Source organism: Rhea americana, unplaced genomic scaffold (assembly GCF_003343005.1).
Source record: "Rhea americana isolate MKP2758 unplaced genomic scaffold, rheAme1 scaffold_99, whole genome shotgun sequence".
NCBI classification, from domain to species: domain Eukaryota; kingdom Metazoa; phylum Chordata; class Aves; order Rheiformes; family Rheidae; genus Rhea; species Rhea americana.
In genome coordinates, this window is record NW_028187188.1 from 3299014 (window position 1) to 3318148 (window position 19135).

Here is a 19135-nt window from a genome sequence, read left to right on the forward strand (position 1 = left end):
TGATAATGAAGTTGGCTACTTGTTCCTGTTCTTTAGAATCTGTACAGGCCCATTTTTAACAAACTTAAGGGGTAAGACCCATTTTTATTGTCTTACGCATGGATTAATGTAATTGAGGATTTAATCCAGAAGTATATTTCTTAGTGTTCTGAAAATTCAAACTTTATTTAGTGTATACTACAGCAGTTACAGATGCATTGTTACCTTTTTGGGGTGAAATTTYGCTTTCAGATCTAAGAAGAAATAGTGGAGTCAGTCATTGAGTGAATTTTCTAGATGGATGTAATTTTTGCTTATGCCTTAATCCTGTAGTAATCTTCTGTTTTGTCCCATCCCCTGGACTAACAAGACCGCCTGATCTGTGTGGATCAACTTTGTTAACATCTGTAGCAATCCCATGGTTAAGGAGGCAAGAATTTGTGGAGAGTGCCTGTGAGTTATAAAACTCAAATATTGCTGCAAACATGAATTACTCTCAATTCCAACAACTAATGAAGCAAGTGCTATTATGCTCATTAAGGTCTCTATATCCTGTATATTTAGAAAAAACAAAAAGCCYGCATTGATACTAGCCCCTAAACTTATCAGACTTGTCGAGAGTTACTTGATAGACRTTGATTTTGAATTACTTCACAGTAACCACCTGTCTGTAGTGTGCCTTTTAATGCATATATATGTAAGCAGAATCGGTTTAAACTTGGAACAAGCATTTTAAGATTTGTTTACTGTACACTTCCAGTTGCATAGGTCTTCAGTACTTCTTTCTTTTTTTTTCAGATGATACAGCTCTAGAGGGAAGAAAGACTTGTCTCCAAGGTTTGCTTTACGGTATCTGAGTAGCGAAAGCACAATGAACACTTTTTAAGGATTTTACCAGAAATCAAAAATCATCTAGGAACAAGTACATTGGACTTCAAGGAGTAAGCGTTAAGGAGTCTGGGTACTGCTAACTAGTAAACCTGGTTTGGCCGAACAGCTTAGGAATGAATACCATTGAGACAGCAAAGCTTGAAGAGCATATGGAGGGCCAAAACAATGACACTTCTAATGGCTACGTACGACCTACTCTCTCTGTTAGTGAAGAGAACAAAAATGGCAGTAGCAAACCAAAGGGTTTGTCCAATGGCCTGCGAAAAAGTACAAAGAAGTATCCTGACTACATCCAGATTGCTATGCCTGCTGAAACTCGAAACAAATTTCCTTTGGAATGGTGGAAGACAGGCATTGCCTTTGTCTATGCTCTCTTCAACTTGATTCTAACAACTGTCATGATCACTGTGGTCCATGAGAGAGTACCTCCAAAGGAGCTTAGCCCTCCCTTGCCTGATAAATTTTTTGATTATATTGATCGTGTGAATTGGGCTTTTTCTGTATCAGAAATAAATGGAATGATACTAGTTGGATTATGGATATTCCAGTGGCTGTTTCTTAGATATAAGTAAGTAGCTATATATTTTCTCTGCTGCATGCTTTGAAAATCTTGGTTTTGCTTGTTTACTTTGGGTAKATCTAACTAAGTAGTTAGTAGTTTGGGTAGATCAGACTAAGTAGTCTCAGCATGACTTAGAAGGAAACCAATTCCATATTGTTTGAAAGAAATCTTATGGTAGAATCTAGCAATATGGTAGAGTAGGGCTGGCAGTAAAATGACAGAGGGATGGCTTGTTTTGAAAATGTCGCAGTGTCTGCGTTGAATATGTAGATGTGAGGTTTTTCCCCTAATTATTGAATAGTAGTGTTTAAATCTGAATTTCTGACACTTGCATATACTATTCAAATTTATTCTGGGATTGGGCTTCACAGCATGTTTATTGAAATCTGTATGTTTAAACAGGAAGCTCTGGTGCTATTTTAAAGAMGACAAAACAGAACCCTCTTCCAAATCTGAGGAGGAACCTATAGTCCACTAGTACTAAACAAGAAGCTTTTTCCCTTGTTTTCTCATTTGCTTAAACTATAGAAATTTTAGTTGTCTGCTTGTTTATAATGGATCACTGAACCAAGCAAAATGATTATATCTGACAGCACAGCTAAACTGTACAACTAAATTTGACTGAGACAAAGCTAATCTGGTTAGATAGACATAGCAGGAACTTTGTAGTAGTTACCGTGWCCATCTTGACCTGCCATGGTCAAGTAAGACTAAAACCTGAAGACATTGTGTGCAAGGAATGCATCTTAATATACTTTTCTGTATCTGATTTAGCCAAATGTGCAGTGAGGATCAGGGATTGGAGCTCTTTCTAGAGATCTGCTCTAACTCTATGGATTTAGCCATCTAATAAACCTAGAGCTCTGGACTTCTGTTTATTATACATGTATATCCTACATATGAATTTTCCTGTTCTCCTTTTCAGGTCAATAGTGGGACGCAGGTTCTTTTTTATAATAGGAACTTTGTACCTGTACCGCTGTATTACCATGTATGTTACCACCTTACCTGTGCCTGGAATGCATTTTCAGTGTGCGCCAAAGGTAAGAGCCTTTGCCTCATGATACTTGGCTTAGTCTGAGTCCTTATGGCTCCTTAGAACAAATACGTGATACATTCTAGATGACATCCAAAAACAGTTTTCAGTTGATATCTTCAGAAATGTAGGTATGATCTCTAGCAATAAACCAAAAGTCGCATGAAAGTAACAACTTCAAGCTGTTGTTGCTGTTAAGATGCTTCAAAGTAGAGTACCTTTTAAGCTTAAAAGTATTGCTAATTAGTTCAGGAGATGATRATTTTTTTTCACTACTTGGGTAGGATCTCATCAATCTTGGGGTATAGCATTAAGTCTGCTTAGTTCTATTCTTTCAGACTGGGACAGATTAGTCTATTCAGCATGCTCCTTTCTTCTGAATCGACATCTATTTGAAAACTTTATTTGCACATTGCTATTGTAAAGCCTAAACTATTGTTGTACTACTTTGCCTGTAGTAGACCTTGTATTGCGGGTGCCCCCCCAAGTGCAGCAAAGAAAAGCTTTTCTGTGCTGAAAATTCATTTATTTTACTGGCATCAAAACAAGATGAACTACCCTGAAAKACTATTAAAAAATGCATACTGCAACTATGGGAAAAACATCATGGCTTTTTTTTTTGTCCAATGTGAATTTTTTCTTTTTGATTCTAGAAGACTGTTACCCTTCTAACCTGTTTTTTCYGAAGACTTAATTTTGAATAGCTAGGTACAACTGGCTGTTTGCCTAATATCTGAGGAAATCAAAAACTGATCCTAATGCAGGCTTAATCTCCTGTAAAGGAATCCTGGAATGAATTTTTAAACAAAAGTAAAATTAAGCAAGCTTGTGTGTGTGGTTTTTTGGGGTGTTTTTTTTTTTTGATCTTGTGGAAACATTGCTCAACTCTGTATAAAATGACAGAACTGGTAAACAAGGCTGTACTACTGGAACCGGTTTTCAGTGATCTTTATCCATTCCATCAGTGACTATTATGTGATAACTAGTATTACAAGTTTATAATGTGTTAATCCTTCTAGTATATTCAGTATCTCATTCTCATATAAYGCCTATTTTAAAAATGAGTAGATTTTAATACAAAATAGCCTGGGAAGGCACAGACAGCATGTTAAGGTGTTACCAAGCTGATCTTTAGTAGCTGTCAACTTTATAAGCATACATGCTACTTTTTTGAGAAATGCTGGGAAAAAAACAAAGAAGGTAAACATCTCCTTTTCTATCTTTCTAACTCCATGTTTCTTTGTTTTTTGTGGTGTTTTAGTTGAATGGAGATTCTCAGGCAAAGGTGCAGAGGATCCTGCGACTGATTTCTGGTGGTGGTCTATCCATAACTGGATCACACATATTGTGTGGAGACTTCCTATTTAGTGGTCACACTGTTGTACTAACACTCAGCTACCTATTCATCAAAGAGTGTAAGTTATGGAGTTTAAATATATTTTTGTTCAAGATTGTTWTACTAGGAAAACACTTGATGGAAGTGCATATAAAACTTATCTTCCAAAGGTTACTGTTAGCTGTACAGACTACGTATTTGAAATGTAAAATTATGCATTTGACTTCAGACTGAAAATGGAATATAGAGTAGTAAGAGTGGTATGGGCTTTAAGGGCTTAATATGGCTAGACATGTCACTCCTGTTTTTATATATGTTGTGATTACTAATTGAGGCAAATCAAATTTTCATTATTCTCTAACAGGTTATTCAAATTATGGGTAAAACATACTCTAGATATGCAAACTAGCTCTGTGCAGGTGCCTCTCATATCTTAGGGCTTAGAGGATTTTTGTGGTTAGAGCACTTCCGAATCTGATACATGATAAGCAACTCTTCTGCCCTTGGAGCTTGACTGTTCATGACTGCAGGAGTGAGGAGTTTCTTTTCCAGTTCATATATWTGGAATTAGAATCTACTCTTACTGATCACATCCCAAACTATGCGATTGCTAGTTTGGTTTGTGGGACTGTATAAATCTCACTGAAACAGAAATAAGACTGGTCTGTATCAGTGGAATGCCTTCCTTTATTAAAATGCTGAGGAAGAGAGTTGTTACAGTGCTACATTCTACCTTAAAAACTATATAAAAATATATGCTTAATGAAAACTTGAAGCCTTCATTAATTAGTTAGCCATATGCACAAAGAAAGTGTCTGCTGATACAAGATGCACTTTTTGAAACACTCAAGATAATTGATTGTAGTCTGATTCCTAGGCCTAGATCCTTGTTAAGTGATCATTGCTAGGAGAATGACATGTAATTTATCAGAATCACCAGAACAGTATTAGGGAAGTAGCATAATACAGTTGTCTACCTTGTTTTGTGTATGTTGTTGCAGTTTAATGCTGGWCACATTATCTTCAGTACTTAAAAACAAAGATAAGTGAGTATTTTGGGAGAAAGTCTCATCATTCATGTACCTGTTATGATACGGAGTTGGAAGAATTTTATCCTCCAAACTCTTGTAATGGCCTATTAGGCAATTGTCAAAGTGTTTGCCATATAAAGCAGGACTCTGCTGAAATATAATTGCTGCTCTGTAAATGACAAATACATAGTTTTCCCATTTCTGTCTCTTGCACAATTAGCAAAATGTTCTCTGAGCAAGGACTCAAGCTGTATAACTGTTCTGAATTAGAGGTTGCTTTTAGCTTTCTCTTCTGCTCTTTGGTTAGGTCTGTCTTTAGTATGAGATATATGTGTAGTTTTTTATTTCTGGTTTAGTGGATTTTTGGTTCTGCTTGGTTCCTCTCTGTTTTGTCCTTTGATGCATTTATTGTTTATCCAGAGAAGTGCAGAGCAGATTTTTCTTCCTTTCTCCATACCCTAGTATTTTGCCAGAATGATGTGCCAATGCTAGAAATGCAATTCACTATTCTTGTTTGTGACTAGTTTTATCGACTTATTGAGGTGACTTGTCTCTTGATCCTGTGTGGGGTGTGGGTTTTTTTGTTTGTCTGTTTTTTAATTGGTAAGTGTGGACTTGTCTATAATGTTTTGGGGAGGCTTGAAAGAATATACTATTTTGGAAGTTCTGCTGAAGTTGAAGTCCTTCTATAGTCCACAGTTTGTGCCTCAAACTAGTTCTGGGCAGGCTTGCTGAGAGCAGTAACTTGTCTGCCTGTATTTGGTAAAAAGTCAGTCTGCCCATTGGGCCAGAGGGGAAGGCGGGGGTAGAGCTTCCTGCTGTGAGTAAAACACAGCCCAGTAGCCTGTCAAAAGTTATGAATGGTCACTGTGACACCCAAGACACTTTTTCAATGGGAAAAGTGGGGGGAGCCTGGCTGACTTAGCTGCTGATGTGGCTTAAATGAATTTTGAAGGATAGCTTCACTTGCATTTGCTAATCTGTAATTGAAGAGTACAAATACTTTGTATTCTGTCTCACAGAGGTCTCATGTAAATTAGTTAAAACCTAGGAATCAATAAGTTTCTCGTTTAACCCACGCTCTCTGCTCAGCTTACATAAATTCTAGACATTTGACTTCTGAACACAAGTTAACAGATTGTAAAGAGCAGAGACTCAAAGCACCTAGCAAAATAACTAGCGTGTATGTCCTACTGCCATTCTGTCCCTTTTCCACATACCCTATGACTTAACTAGAAAACTTAATTTGACTAGAAAACAGGTCATGGTGCTATCCACCTAACTGCAAACTCATGTTAGGCTCATTTTGCAAAATAAGAGGACCTCAGTAAGTTAATGTAGTTGTTTTTGCAAAAACTAGAGCTCTTGTATGTGCTTGTGAACCAGTTGTTTCAAAATTTAGCGACCTTAGTTATTTTTTTTCTTTCCCTCCCTACTGTGGATTCCCTTCACCTCCCCATTTGACAGATTCGCCACGTCATTTCTGGTGGTATCACTTAATCTGTTGGCTGATGAGTGCTGCTGGTATAATTTGCATCCTTGTTGCTCACGAACACTACACTGTAGATGTCATCATTGCTTACTATATTACCACACGGCTCTTCTGGTGGTACCACTCAATGGCTAATGAAAAGGTGAGTACTGAATATGTCTATAATCAATATATAGCCTGCATTTGTTAGTTCTGCAAAAAGACCAAAGTTATTAAAATTGAAATAAAAACAGATGTTCCATATCCATGTTTTAATAAACTAGGCAAAGAGCTTGACTGCTATAGTTTAAGGTCGTCTAACTGACTTAACAGTCCCAAATCAAGAAAAAGTTCTGCATTTTGGCATTAAAATGCTTAAGTGTTTTATTGCTGTTCTATAGAATAGACCATAACTATCTCAGATTGTGAATAAATTGTAATAAAATTTCTGTCCAACTTAAATTACTAAGTACTCTAGTGGAAGCTCTGCTGTAAGTGTCACTTAAAAGTATCTGTTCAGAGGTATCTACTTCAGTTGATTCAAGTATACTTTTGAGTAGGAACATAGCATGTCAGCTCTCAAGCCATTTTAACCTAGTTTTCAACTAGACATGGCACATGCCTGAGAGGACTTGCATTCAAAATACTTGAGTGCTTTGTCTCTTTAAATTATGTAGTTCCAAAGTATCCTGTTAATTGTGTTTAAGATGTTCAGTTATCAGCATACTTTTGGACTATGATATGCCCTCTTTGAATATTGCCATGTTTTCCAGGCTAAATATACCTATTCTGCACAAGCACATTAAAATATTGCAACTGTTAATCATCCTTATGCCTCAACTTAATTGATTATAAAGCTTTAAACTGATTACCTTGTCTTTGTTTCCTTTTTCTCCTTATCTACCTGTACCAATACAGACTTTAAAGGTCTCTTCGCAGACAAACTTTCTCTCTCGAGCATGGTGGTATCCAATATTTTATTTCTTTGAGAAGAATGTGCAAGGCTCTGTTCCTTGCAGCTTCTCCTGGCCGATATCTTGGCCTCCCAGCTGCTTCAAATCTTCATGCAAAAAGTATTCACGGGTTCAGAAGACAGGAGAGGACAATGAAAAATCTACCTGAAGAGAAGAAAAGCATCTGCTCTATTTTTTACCAAAACTAATGCTGTAACCAAAGTTCTCAAGAGGACTACACTGTAACTGAAGAAGTGGACCAAACTTCCGTGCAATTGATTGGAAAGACAATTGTAGACAAATATATTGCCATTTCATATGTTTTCCTATTCACCACACTATACAGGCCTATTCTACTCTTCAGTGCTAATAGATTGCACCACTGATGGGATTTTTCCTTAAGGAAAAAATGGAGCAGGACTTTGCTTTACAAATGAGATAGAGGTGCCAAAGAACACAACACTTCCATTACTAACTGTCACTCATCCACAAAAGCACCCTAAAATCTCATCTTCAGGGTTCTGGAGTATAAGGGCAAAAATATGTTAATTAAAAAGGCACAATATCTGTGTATTGAGATAAACAGAAAATAACACAATGGTGGGAAACGTTTTGTTGCATTATTCTTGCTAATGAAGGTAAGACCTTGCATGACTGGTACAGCTGGAAGCGAGTCTTGACTTTTTTTTACACTTTATGGGAATGAATMTCTTATGACCCTAAAATACTACCACCACCACCAAATCCCATGTATTCTATTATATACCAATTTTTACATTTTTATTAAATTTTATATTTAAATTGTTGTGCTACCTGGTGAATTTGCAAATTAGGAATAGCTGCTAACATGAGAGCTCAAGGAGCCTAAAATTTTATTTTTAAAAAGGATACAGTTTCAAAGTCTAAATCTTTAATTGCAGTTTGGGCTTGTGTATAGCTATACAGTGCCTATCAGTGTATGTATATGTATGCACAAAAATGCATACACTGCTGTGTAGTTAAGCACATTAAACAGAACTAAACTGAGAAGTGTTCAGACTGTGCTTAATTCAGGCAGAAGTCCTGTAGATCTCACCTGCTTGAGGAATGCAAGGCCAGGTCCTAAGTGGGGCTTTTTTCTTTTTTAACTTCAGTAGTGCTCTCCTGCTGAAACTATGTTTAAAGTGTGATTGGGATTCATAGTTCTGCATTTTTAACCTCTTGGCACACACTTCTGTGATTCATTTAAAAACAAAGTGACAAGTGAATACATACAACAGAAGCATTTCTTTAATTATCACCTGAAACAATTTCATATAAAATGACACTGATTTAACTCGCATGCAACTTCCTTTTTCCCAGGGTTTTAGTCCAACTAGAATGGCTATATAAGCATATTGGTTGAGAATGTAGAAAGTTACCATAGTGTAAACATGTAACAAAAATGCAGATTAACAGCTACCTAGTTGTTGGGTTTTTATTGTTTTGTATTGTTGGGAAGTGAAGTAGAAAATTAGCATACCATGTTAACTGTTTGTTCATGTTCTGTATTCATTTCTGCAGTTAATTATTTTATTTCCAAATCTTCAGTAAAACTTGATAGTAGAGGAAAAAATGCATACAGAGTTGAAGTGATATTAATATAAAGGAAATGCTGCTTATTTTAAAGTGTCTTGAACTGAGTGGCAAGTGTGAACACAGATTAAATAATGACAGCTTGTTTTTAAAAAGAATCCAGTTAAAGTAATAAAATGCAATATAGTATTAATGTTTTTTTCAGTTAAGGGGATCAATTACTGTAAGTTGTACATGAAAATATTAATGTGCATTTCAAACACTTTTGTGCATTATCAAGTATAATACAATAAATGTTCCTTACAAAACATCCTTGGTAAAACTTAGAAAAGAAAGTAGTTACACTGATGTTTGGTTTTGTTATTTAAAGTGAGCTTCTTCTGTGGGTTTTTTGTTTTTTGTTTTTTTTTAACATGCCCCTGGAAGTTGTGGGTGTATAGACATACTCAAGTTCTCATGTGATTGTTCCTGGCAGAACTTGAGCAGCTTAAAGCCAACATCAAAACATTTATATGAAAGTAGTTTTTCCATCTCTTACAAATGAATCAGTACAGTGTCTGTCTATACGCCTCCCAAGACACTTGTTATAACATCAGTACAACTTCACAGAGCATAGTATTTTTCAGGCTGAATTGTAGGCCTTGTTATCTTAAACATAGTCGTGTTAAGCCACTCCTAATATAATATCTTAAAAATATGGATGAATTTCATTAGTGGTAAGCTTGCCTTGAATTAACATGGTGAAAAGCATTCCAGTAAGGATCTGAAATTGTTGTTTTCATCTGGTAGCTAAATAATAAACACTTTGATAGCCTAGATAATTAAATAACCATTGCTGTGTCTCAATGGGGCTTTTTAAATCTATTAGTATAGTTTCCTCATTCTTTTTTTTTTTAACACTTGAAATTCCTACTTCTGGAAGAAAAAAATATGGACATGATGAAGTGGAACCAAGTAATATTTTGTTTCCATCGGATGCTGTCAGCTTTCATTTTACTTCTGAACTTGGTAGAAACTTCTGTTGTAGTTTGAATGTCAGCTACTTAACTCAAGCTACTTAATTCTTGTTCTGGCTCAGCCCTGCTTTAAGTGCTTAAACTTTCTCCATTGTATCAAAACCCTCAAAAAGAGGTGTGGGTGTATGTGGGTATATGTGTGACCAAAAATCATAGTTTTCCACTGTTGCTAAAGTATAGATAGTGTAGTTTTCTATACTGTAGATAAGAACATGATCACAACAGCTTTAGTTTGTTCTTGTTGTCTTAAATAGTATAGATGAGTTTGAAGATTGCTTAAGCCTATGTGTAAGGTGATGAAGTGGGGTAAGTAAGGCCCTTTTCTAATGCTTACTCTATAGTAGACTATTCAATACAAACTACAGCTGGCATGTGAAAACTATTAAGAACATACTAATTGTTGTATTTAAATATTATGAAGCTGAAAACATGGTTTTATCTGAAGAGGGGAAAGGATTGCAGTGGATAAAATAGAAACCAGGAGAAAATAAGAATCACTTTAATGTACTGGTCAGTTCTGACTGTAAGCTCTTATTTGGGCTGTATCTGCCCACTTTATTACAGTATGTTAATGTAATTACTTTTCCTAGAGTTACAATAATAATCCTTACTTACAGATGTCACAAACTGCACCTGTACTGTGATCATAAATAAAATCTTCATTCTTTCTACTGGAGAGCATTTATGTGGAACTTCTCAGCCAGCCCTTCCTCCAGCACACACTCACTTGCTTTAATGCCTCACTTAAATCCAAGGTTGCTTGAATTCAAATGTAAAAATGGATTTAAAAGATTAACTTGCACATTTAAAGAAAAATGCTGCTATGTGATTATACTACAGATGCTTAATAGCCAATTCAAAAAATAATATACCTTTGAAACCAATGTACACTTAAATTTTTATGGTATGTGCTTAGCACTCCCCTGTGGCTGTAAATGGTATTAAATATTTGTGTTTTCTTGGAAAGACGGCTACAGTTATAGCAAAAAAGCAGTACTATAAGCATTACTGGATTTGTTTCCCCCTTACTAAAAAAAAAAATGAGGGGAGAAGGACAAAAATCAACATTTAGTAATCTTTATATGTTAAGATGATACTACTTTCATATAAATGAGAAATAAAGCTCAGTGAAAGACATAACTGGGATGTATTTTAAACGATGAGAGAGAATATTCCTGATAAAATACAGCTAAGGTTTCCAGTTACATAAAATCTGAAAGTTTGAACTCTGATTTCTCTCACCATGAGTATCTGAACAGTTATATCAATTATTTGGTGCATGTGCAAGTCCTTTTCAGTGGACAAGAAGTGTGATTCTAGAAATCAAATCCATTAATTACAGTGCAAGACGAAGTCTTCTCATTTCTTTAAAAGGATTTTTTTTTTTTTTTTTTTACTTAAGTGACTTTGATTCTAGCTCATCTTAGATCGTATAGTTTTTAATTACTCTGAAACTAATCAGATGTACTAAGCAAGTATTTAGAATTTGGTTGCTTTACTGGTTAATTTCACAGCTGTAAAGCTCCATTTTTTTTTCTTGATATATGAACCCACAATCAGAATTACACTATAAAGTAGGATACTTACGATTTTATAGTGTCTGATATAATACTTCAACACCATGAGGACTCGAAATCAGTTACTGAAAAAGAGGTCATAAAGAAATACTTCTGTTGGACACTATTCAGATGAATGTTGCTGCTTAAGTGCATGTAAATGTCCCCATATGCCATTAAAATCATTTTGTTTATAAGTTATCATAAGCGTAGTATATAAAAGCTGCTTCCTAGCTTTCAAAATTTCTGCCAAGGCACTGGGAGTGAAGGCCAAAGGCTTTTATTTTAGAACTTAAAAGAAGGACGATGAAAACATTAGAATAGACGGTGATAGTGGGGTGTGTGTGTGGGTGGTTCTTTTTGTTTTTGTTTTTTTAAACAAAACTGACCTGTAACTATACTAACTTCCAGTTAATGTAGAACTAAATTGTCTGTGTACTAGCTAGTGCTGCAAAAAACATGGCTGGAAGGTAGCAAGCTATATTAAGTGCTTCATTCTATAGTACAGCTGTGCACCTGCGTACCTGGAGTCCATTGGTTTTCATGAATAACCTCTAGTTTAAAACTCAGATTGAGATACTTGCAGATTTTTAACTATTTAACTGTGATTAGCCAATTTTCATATGCCTTTCCTCCAAGCTGTCACTAACAGTTTCTGATGCAAGAATGAACTGCTGTGATGCTTAAATGTGATAAAAACTTGTTCTGCTGGCTGAGGCTTGCAAAGATTTTACAACTTCAAATATTACTTACCTGGATCACAATATGCAAGAATTTCAGGCTAGGTATAGATAACTTACAAAATATTGGGGGGGGAAAGTTCATACTTCAGTAAATAATCTTTCCTAACAAACCCCTCAAAGTGCTTGCATGATCTATTAAAATTAAATAATGATATTGATCAGTTCCTCTGTGGCTCTTAAGTACTACCTGTTGTTGAAGATTTTTTTTTACCTTGTGGTTTTTTTTTTTAATCCCAATTATCACATGAAGTCTTGATTGGTTTTCAGTGAAAACTTGACTTCTGAAGCACTTGAAATTTAACAGATAGTATGAGAAGCTTATTTTTTGTGGTTGTGTGCTACAGACTAATGTTTATCTTAAAGCTCCAGCCCACGTAGGAGAGAGTAAGATAGCTGTTTCTGGAAGAGCTAGACTGACTTTCTAAAGTCAAATGACTGTTCAGCTGCATGCTACAGGCAGCCTTTCTCATACTATAGTGAACAAAGTTAATATGTTGTACCATTACATTTGGTGATGGTCCCACCCCCCTTTTTTTTTGATTATACAGTATTGATGCTATATTGGTTCACCCTGCCCTTCCTCTATATGAGGAGTGAATTTTTATGTCTTTTACTTGCTGTATAGTTGATCACAACTGGTTTTACTCTCAGTAAACATCGGTGGGAAAAAATAGATCCATTTAATCTGTAGTGCTTAAGGTGAAAAGATTTTTTAAGTCCCTATGTATGAATTTCTTCTATCAGAAATATGTATTATAAGCCATGTATATGTGCTGTTAATTTCAGATTTTGTATTTAATTCTGTATAATATTTGTAGGCAGCTAGCATTTGTAAAACTTCAAAGACTTATTACAGGAGAAACTTATGTGTGCCAATTGAGATTAATTTTCACAACATACTATTATTTTGAAATATGTTTGAGAGGTTTGGGTAGGGTTCTCTGCTTCTGTTTTTAAACAAAGGCTAAAAAAGCAAAGTTGTCAAACTAGGTCAAATAGAGGCATCTTGAGCAAGGAACCCAGGCACTATGGGTGTGTGTGGAGGGGTCTCCAATACATACAAAATATTGGATGCAGTGGTCAGGCTCCTCCATTTTATGGGAGGATAAAGTGGAATCTACATAACAGGCTGTGCCATCTTCCTTGTCCTGTTGAGAGCCGTTCAGATTGAGGACCCAATGTCAAAGATAGGAATAGAAAGCTAGGAAGTGTATTGAAGATCATTTCAGTTTTTCTAATAGCTTTCTATTGCAAAAGGCAGGCAACGGTAAAAAACAGTCATCTGAGAGCTGTGTCCTAATTCAGAGTATAGTAAACTGGTGCTACACTTTAAGCTTGTAATTAGCACTTAAAATGAGTGTGTTCCCCCCCCACACACACTCACACATACTCTTTTTATGTTTGTTTTTAATTAGAGGAGGCAGGAGTATTAAGATTCTTAAGCAGGAAGATGAATTTGCCTTTGTATTTGTGGTAACTCTACCAATTGAAGTTTATGTATCGCCTTTAAGGGTATTGCTAAACTTGCTTCAACTCGTCTTCCTTTTTGGGTAACTTGTCATCTCTATCTTGTTACTTCTGTAAATGCTGGGTTTGCATTCTATTTTTTCATAGTTGTGGCCACCCAAAATGGTGCATCTATATTTTAACTTGGGCTGGTCTGGACTCCTCTTCCTTCATCTACTTCCATTAACTGACTTCTAAGTAGATTGATGCAGAAGAGCACATGACCTAGCGTTAATTTTAGGGTCTTATCAAATCTCAAGGCAAAAGGTGTTCTAGTTAGACACATCTTTATTCAACTTGAAACTTGAAACTGTTTTCAAGTACAAAATCTCTAGTATCTGTGATATAGCAGGAATCAGTTGCTTTGGGAAATTCTTGCTCTGTAAATGTATTTCACTTATTTATTTTACTAATTCAGGAGAGTATGTATGAGATGATTGGCTGTTTTGCAAGGTTGGAGTCACACCAAGCAAAACATGAAATAATGATTTTGCTGTGGTTCTTACTGTTTCCATGTGACTTTGAGGAGAAATTTGAAGACTTCCATTAAAAACAATACAGGATGTCACTCCCAAATGCAGTGCTGATTCTGTGCTTCTGTATGTTAATTGGAGATAAGACTCCAACCTAGGAAAAATTACTCAAGAAAAGCTGTTTGCTGATGGTGAGGAACTATTGATCGTAATAAGATATGTTAATGCTACAATGCTTGCACGATAAGTTAATATATGGTTATTAACTTTTTACAGGTCTAGGGTCCAGTTCTGCAAACACTGTATGGTGTGACACTACAATAATGCATGCTAGTGCTTAACTGAGACCTCTTGTGCTGTACCTTCTACTAGTGCTTGCAGACTGGGCCTCCTCTTTATGTAGAATGTTCTGAGTTGATAAGAGTAGGCTCTTGCGTTGCAAAACTTCCAGGGTATTATGATACTTTCAGTATGTGCCAGACTTTTTAGTTAAGTGAATGACAACTTGAGTTTTGTGGTTTTCTGTTTGTCATGAGATGCTAGAGTAGCAATTTGCAAGATGTTGCAATCTATGTTCAACTGTTTAAAAAGCAAAACACTTGCACAATAAGACGAGCATCTTAAGCTTGTATCTCGAAAGGTGCTATCTTGATCACTTGCACTGCTGACCATGCGTTTGGTAAAAGCACATCAAACTCACTCTATGCGGTTTACTCAGTTGGCACAAACAAGTTGAAACTTCTTTCTTGACAGCCTATGTACTAAACAAATGCAATACTTTGGATACCTTACATGGCCACACATCTTCAAAAATCAAAAACCTATGTCCGTATGTGGTGCTAATCTCTTATCCAGAGCTGGTATTCTTTTCTCACCCTTTAATATTGAGCAGTTTTTTGTGACGCACCTTTTCAATAAAGCAAGATTTCTACTCTTTCAGCCTGTTTCAAATGCTTTCCGTATAAATACATCCCTTTAAATTTTCTATTCTATATAAAAATCTGCAATGTATTAGAGTAAGTATTAATTTTTAATGCCAGGAAAAATCAGGTGTGTATATGAGTTTTAACTTAATAAACTAGATCTCCAAGACTTAATTTTCTTATGTGCTTAGGAAGGACAGCTAACTATTTGAAATTTGGTCTAAAATAGCAGGATGGTATTGAGTAGGATTATGGCATAAGATAACTGATTGAGAGGGTGGTGGTGGTTGGCATTGGGAGGGAGTGTGTAAGTAATTCTCTAGTTTTATCATCATTGAAGCCAGAGAGAGGAGTGCATGAAGTGGACAAAATCATAACAAACAAAACACTTATGTAGTTTCTTTCTTCCTTTTTTTTTCTGAAAGTCTTGAAAAATAGACTTGTGAAGGAAGATAATCAAGTAACCATGTTTAAAGAGCAGAGTGGGATATTGACTCCTTCAAAAAATGCCTTGGTAGTCAGGCGAAGTTTTTTTTCCTAAATTACCTCTTATTTTTTTAGCTAAGCTGAACAGATACCTTATTTGAGATCTAATTGTGAATTTTATTTCTAGTACTGGATCTTCTAGGTCATGAACTTTTGAAAGTGCCTTAAACTAAGATTGTTTAGATTGTAGAACAGAAAAGTCACAAATTTTCTGTTTTAAGCTTCCACAAGCACCCACCAGAAGAAACTGTTTTGTGTTCTGTTGCAGAAATTGTTTTTTTTTCACTTTCTTTTGATCATTGTTTTGTTCTGCTGCATGTAATGAAAGGCATTGCACTTCCTAGTCTTTTTAAAAGAGGGATCTTCTCAATTATGCTAAAATAAGGACATTCTCAAGGCAGCAGTATTAGCAGTAGTAAGTACATCTTATCTCCAAGAGGATGCAAAATCTTTAGTTGCTGTTAAATGTCCCTTACTTTTCAACTTAAAATTGTAAAAATGTCTGCCTGTAATATTTGGAAATCCTGCCACAGTGACCTTTGGAGTATATATGATGCTCCTTTGGTTCAAGGGAATCTTTCTGCTTCAGGACACATGAATATCCATAATGGTCAACATGTATGCATACATATTGGCTAGCAGGCTGTATGTACAAAAATACCATCTGGAAAGTAGCTATGTATTTGGCTGTGGTCTAAAGTAATCACACCATAAGGTTTCAACCAGTAAACTACTATTTTTCAAATACTGGAATAATTGGATCATTTGCATTTAGTATTTTGAGAAATAAACAATATTTTATGGAACTTCTGTTTGTGCGCAAAAAATATTCCCAGTTTAGAATCGCTTCATTAAAATAAACTCACTATCTAGGAAGCTGAGCTGGCAGGGTTTTTGTTGAATGAAGATGGATAATCTAGTAACAGCAATCTGAACCATGTGCCTACTAGTTTTAGGACTTGTTTTAAGAAGAGAGAATTTGGAAGAGCCAAAGATAGGAAGTCATCTGTAGCACAATCAAGCCACAGCAAAATGCAACTTCTGTGTATTTTAATTAATGCATCCTTCAGGGAAAATTGGTTATCTTTTTTCCTTTACCAGAAAGTGCAATATTAACAGAAATAAATGGTTGCATGTATAAATGCCCTGTGAAAAGATATTTGTGAGCATGTGACATGTGTTTTGACTAATGGACCACTGAGCGCAAATTTTTACTGCATCTATTATCAGTTAGACACATGTTTGTAAGTGTGCTAGTCTTATTTAGAGAACTTTCAAGTATTTGGAATGTACTTATGACAAAGCATTTTTTGTGAATAAAGTGCCTATGGAAACAAAGTCCAAAAGTTGCCTACAAACTGAAATAAAGCATACAGAAACACAGCCCGTACTTCGAGAATGGGATAAAACTATGTATAATAATAACTGGTCAACAGTGTAAGTGCTGATAAGATTCAAAGGCTCAGATAAAGTTCGAATACAGAATATTATATTGGTTTTGAGTTTACTTTGTAAATTTAAAAACTTCATGTTTTGGCTTGGGCCCTAATTTTGTAACTTGGTTATCTTCACAGAAAAAATGAGTTAATTTGAATTTGAACTGTTTTTTTTTAAAGCCCTGTAATGGTAAACGTTGTTCTGGCGGTGGTTTTCTGTTTGCTTGTTTCATGTTTTTTTTTTTTTCCTCCTCTTGAATTAAATCAGCGAATTCTTTGATTACTCAATGTAGGCCAAAACAGCTTGAGGAATAGATTCTGTTTAAGTGCTTAAGTAAATAGAAGGTCATTTTTGTTACACTAGAGTTGGGGAGGAATCATTTCTGAGGAAAGCAGAGTACTAAAGCTTATATTATGTAGTTATTAGGCATATATAGAATATTACAAACTATTCAGGTTATATTTTACTGCTGCTTTTTATGCTTTAAAAAGAGGCTTTTTGATTTTAATATTAATTGGAAAAATCTTGATTTTAATGTTGCAATAACTTCTGTTAAGTAGAAACATCCATGTAATCACATTTCAGAGCAAAGTTTAATTTTTATCAAAATGAGACCTTTGTTTTTTCATAATTTCAGGTGACCATGCTGATCAAATTCAGCGTGAAAACTTATCTTTGTACAACCTAGAATTAGCCATATGCCACTGAAACCAATCTTTTAACTGCATAGGGAGGGAAGGAGAGAACTTTCTCTTGTTACTTCTCAAGTACTGTGAAGACTAGGTTACTTTTATGTAAAGAAAATAAGTAATAACTAATGTTTTCCATCTAGAAAAAAAAAAGAATAGCTTAGCTTATTTCAGACCTCAGAACTCTCCTTAAGATTCAGATTTAAAATGTCTTTAGCTACATTTTTACCAGCTGTCTCTTGCTGTATTTGTCTAATAGTTGTTCAAGTTATTTATAGACGCRTATTTTTGTGATCATTATGGTTAAGCCACTGAATTTCAGGCAAATGCTTACAAAAAAGCTGTATTGTTCTATTTCAAAGTGATTTTAAATTTGTGACTTTTTTTTCATCTGTGCCTAGTAAAATATCCTCCTGCTGTTTATACTAAAGAGATTGCCTCCAGTTGTCTTAACTGGAGAAAAACTGATCTTGATAGTTTGAAGCTGTATATGTATGTCTAAAATTCCTGTAACTTCTGTATAATTGCAATAAAACCTTTTTTATTTACTTCAGCAACTATTTTGGAGCTACTTTTCATTATATACTTATTGTTCAACTTTAAAAAAAAAAAAAAAAATTTTTTCTTCTTTGCTTTTCTTTGTTGGAATCCTTTCATAAGTGGGGTATTGGCAATATTTTGCCCAGAGTGCTTCTGTCTTTTGGTGAGGAGGTATCAGGAGGACTTCCTAAAATCACTGAGCTGCAGCAAACAGTTCTGCAGGGCATGCAGTAACTTTTTTTTAAACATCCAAGTACTTTTTAAAGAGAATAAACCATAACACCTAAGCCTTTGTGTGGAAGGATAAGAACTACTGCATTTTTTTTCTGTAAAATTTCTGTAGGCTTTGATGGCAGCCTTAGGCCTTGAGCTGAGGAGCCTTTCTGCCCTGTTCTGCATTTGACAGGGGCAGTTGGTAAGCCTCGAGCTGGAACAGCACTTCACATAGTCAAAGAATTTTGGTGCATCACTTAGGAAGTGTGAGCTTCATATTTGGTAAGGGGGAGAAGGATGACCCATACTTCAAGCTTTTAAAATCTCAATGAAAATAAGTGTTTCCAGAAGTGGTATTTGAAGAGTTGTAAGGAAAAGTAATGGTTTATTACTGAATGGTCAGATACACCAGATACACTACTTATTGAAACTTTTTTTAGGAGGAGGAGATTTTTTAACAAAAGCTATCCTTACCATGCTCTTAATCAATTTGATTAGTGTGATTACAGATACTTTACTGACAGGATCTTCAGATGCTCTTCTGTGGTGGTASGTCAGCATCCTGTTAAGCTGAGGCACCCCGTGGTTTGGATTCAGCTGAAGCTTGAGGTCGGTTTTTGTCTTCCCTGTAAGAATTGAATCGCAAAATGAGTGCTCCGCACAGCTGCTCTTGCAACATGCAGATGAAATAAGATGTTTCTGAAATCTTTGTCCCGGGGGCTTGGCCCGCGTCCCCAAGC

The 19135-nt window shown here is 35.5% G+C and overlaps 1 protein-coding gene across 7 annotated transcripts in view; it reads left to right on the top strand.

The window, feature by feature from the left end:
- The window catches only part of SGMS2 (sphingomyelin synthase 2), a 39010-nt gene extending 28432 nt beyond the window's left edge, over positions 1-10578 (top strand). For all 7 annotated transcript variants that reach the window (XM_085325624.1, XM_085325621.1, XM_085325620.1 and 4 more), the window contains 5 exons: positions 778-1438; positions 2358-2475; positions 3730-3883; positions 6303-6469; positions 7225-10578. In XM_085325624.1, the coding sequence (XP_085181750.1) occupies positions 984-1438; positions 2358-2475; positions 3730-3883; positions 6303-6469; positions 7225-7428 (1098 nt within the window). In that variant the 5' untranslated portion in view covers positions 778-983 and the 3' untranslated portion in view covers positions 7429-10578. The remainder of the gene's footprint in view (positions 1-777; positions 1439-2357; positions 2476-3729; positions 3884-6302; positions 6470-7224) is intronic.
- Positions 10579-19135: the final 8557 nt, after the last annotated feature.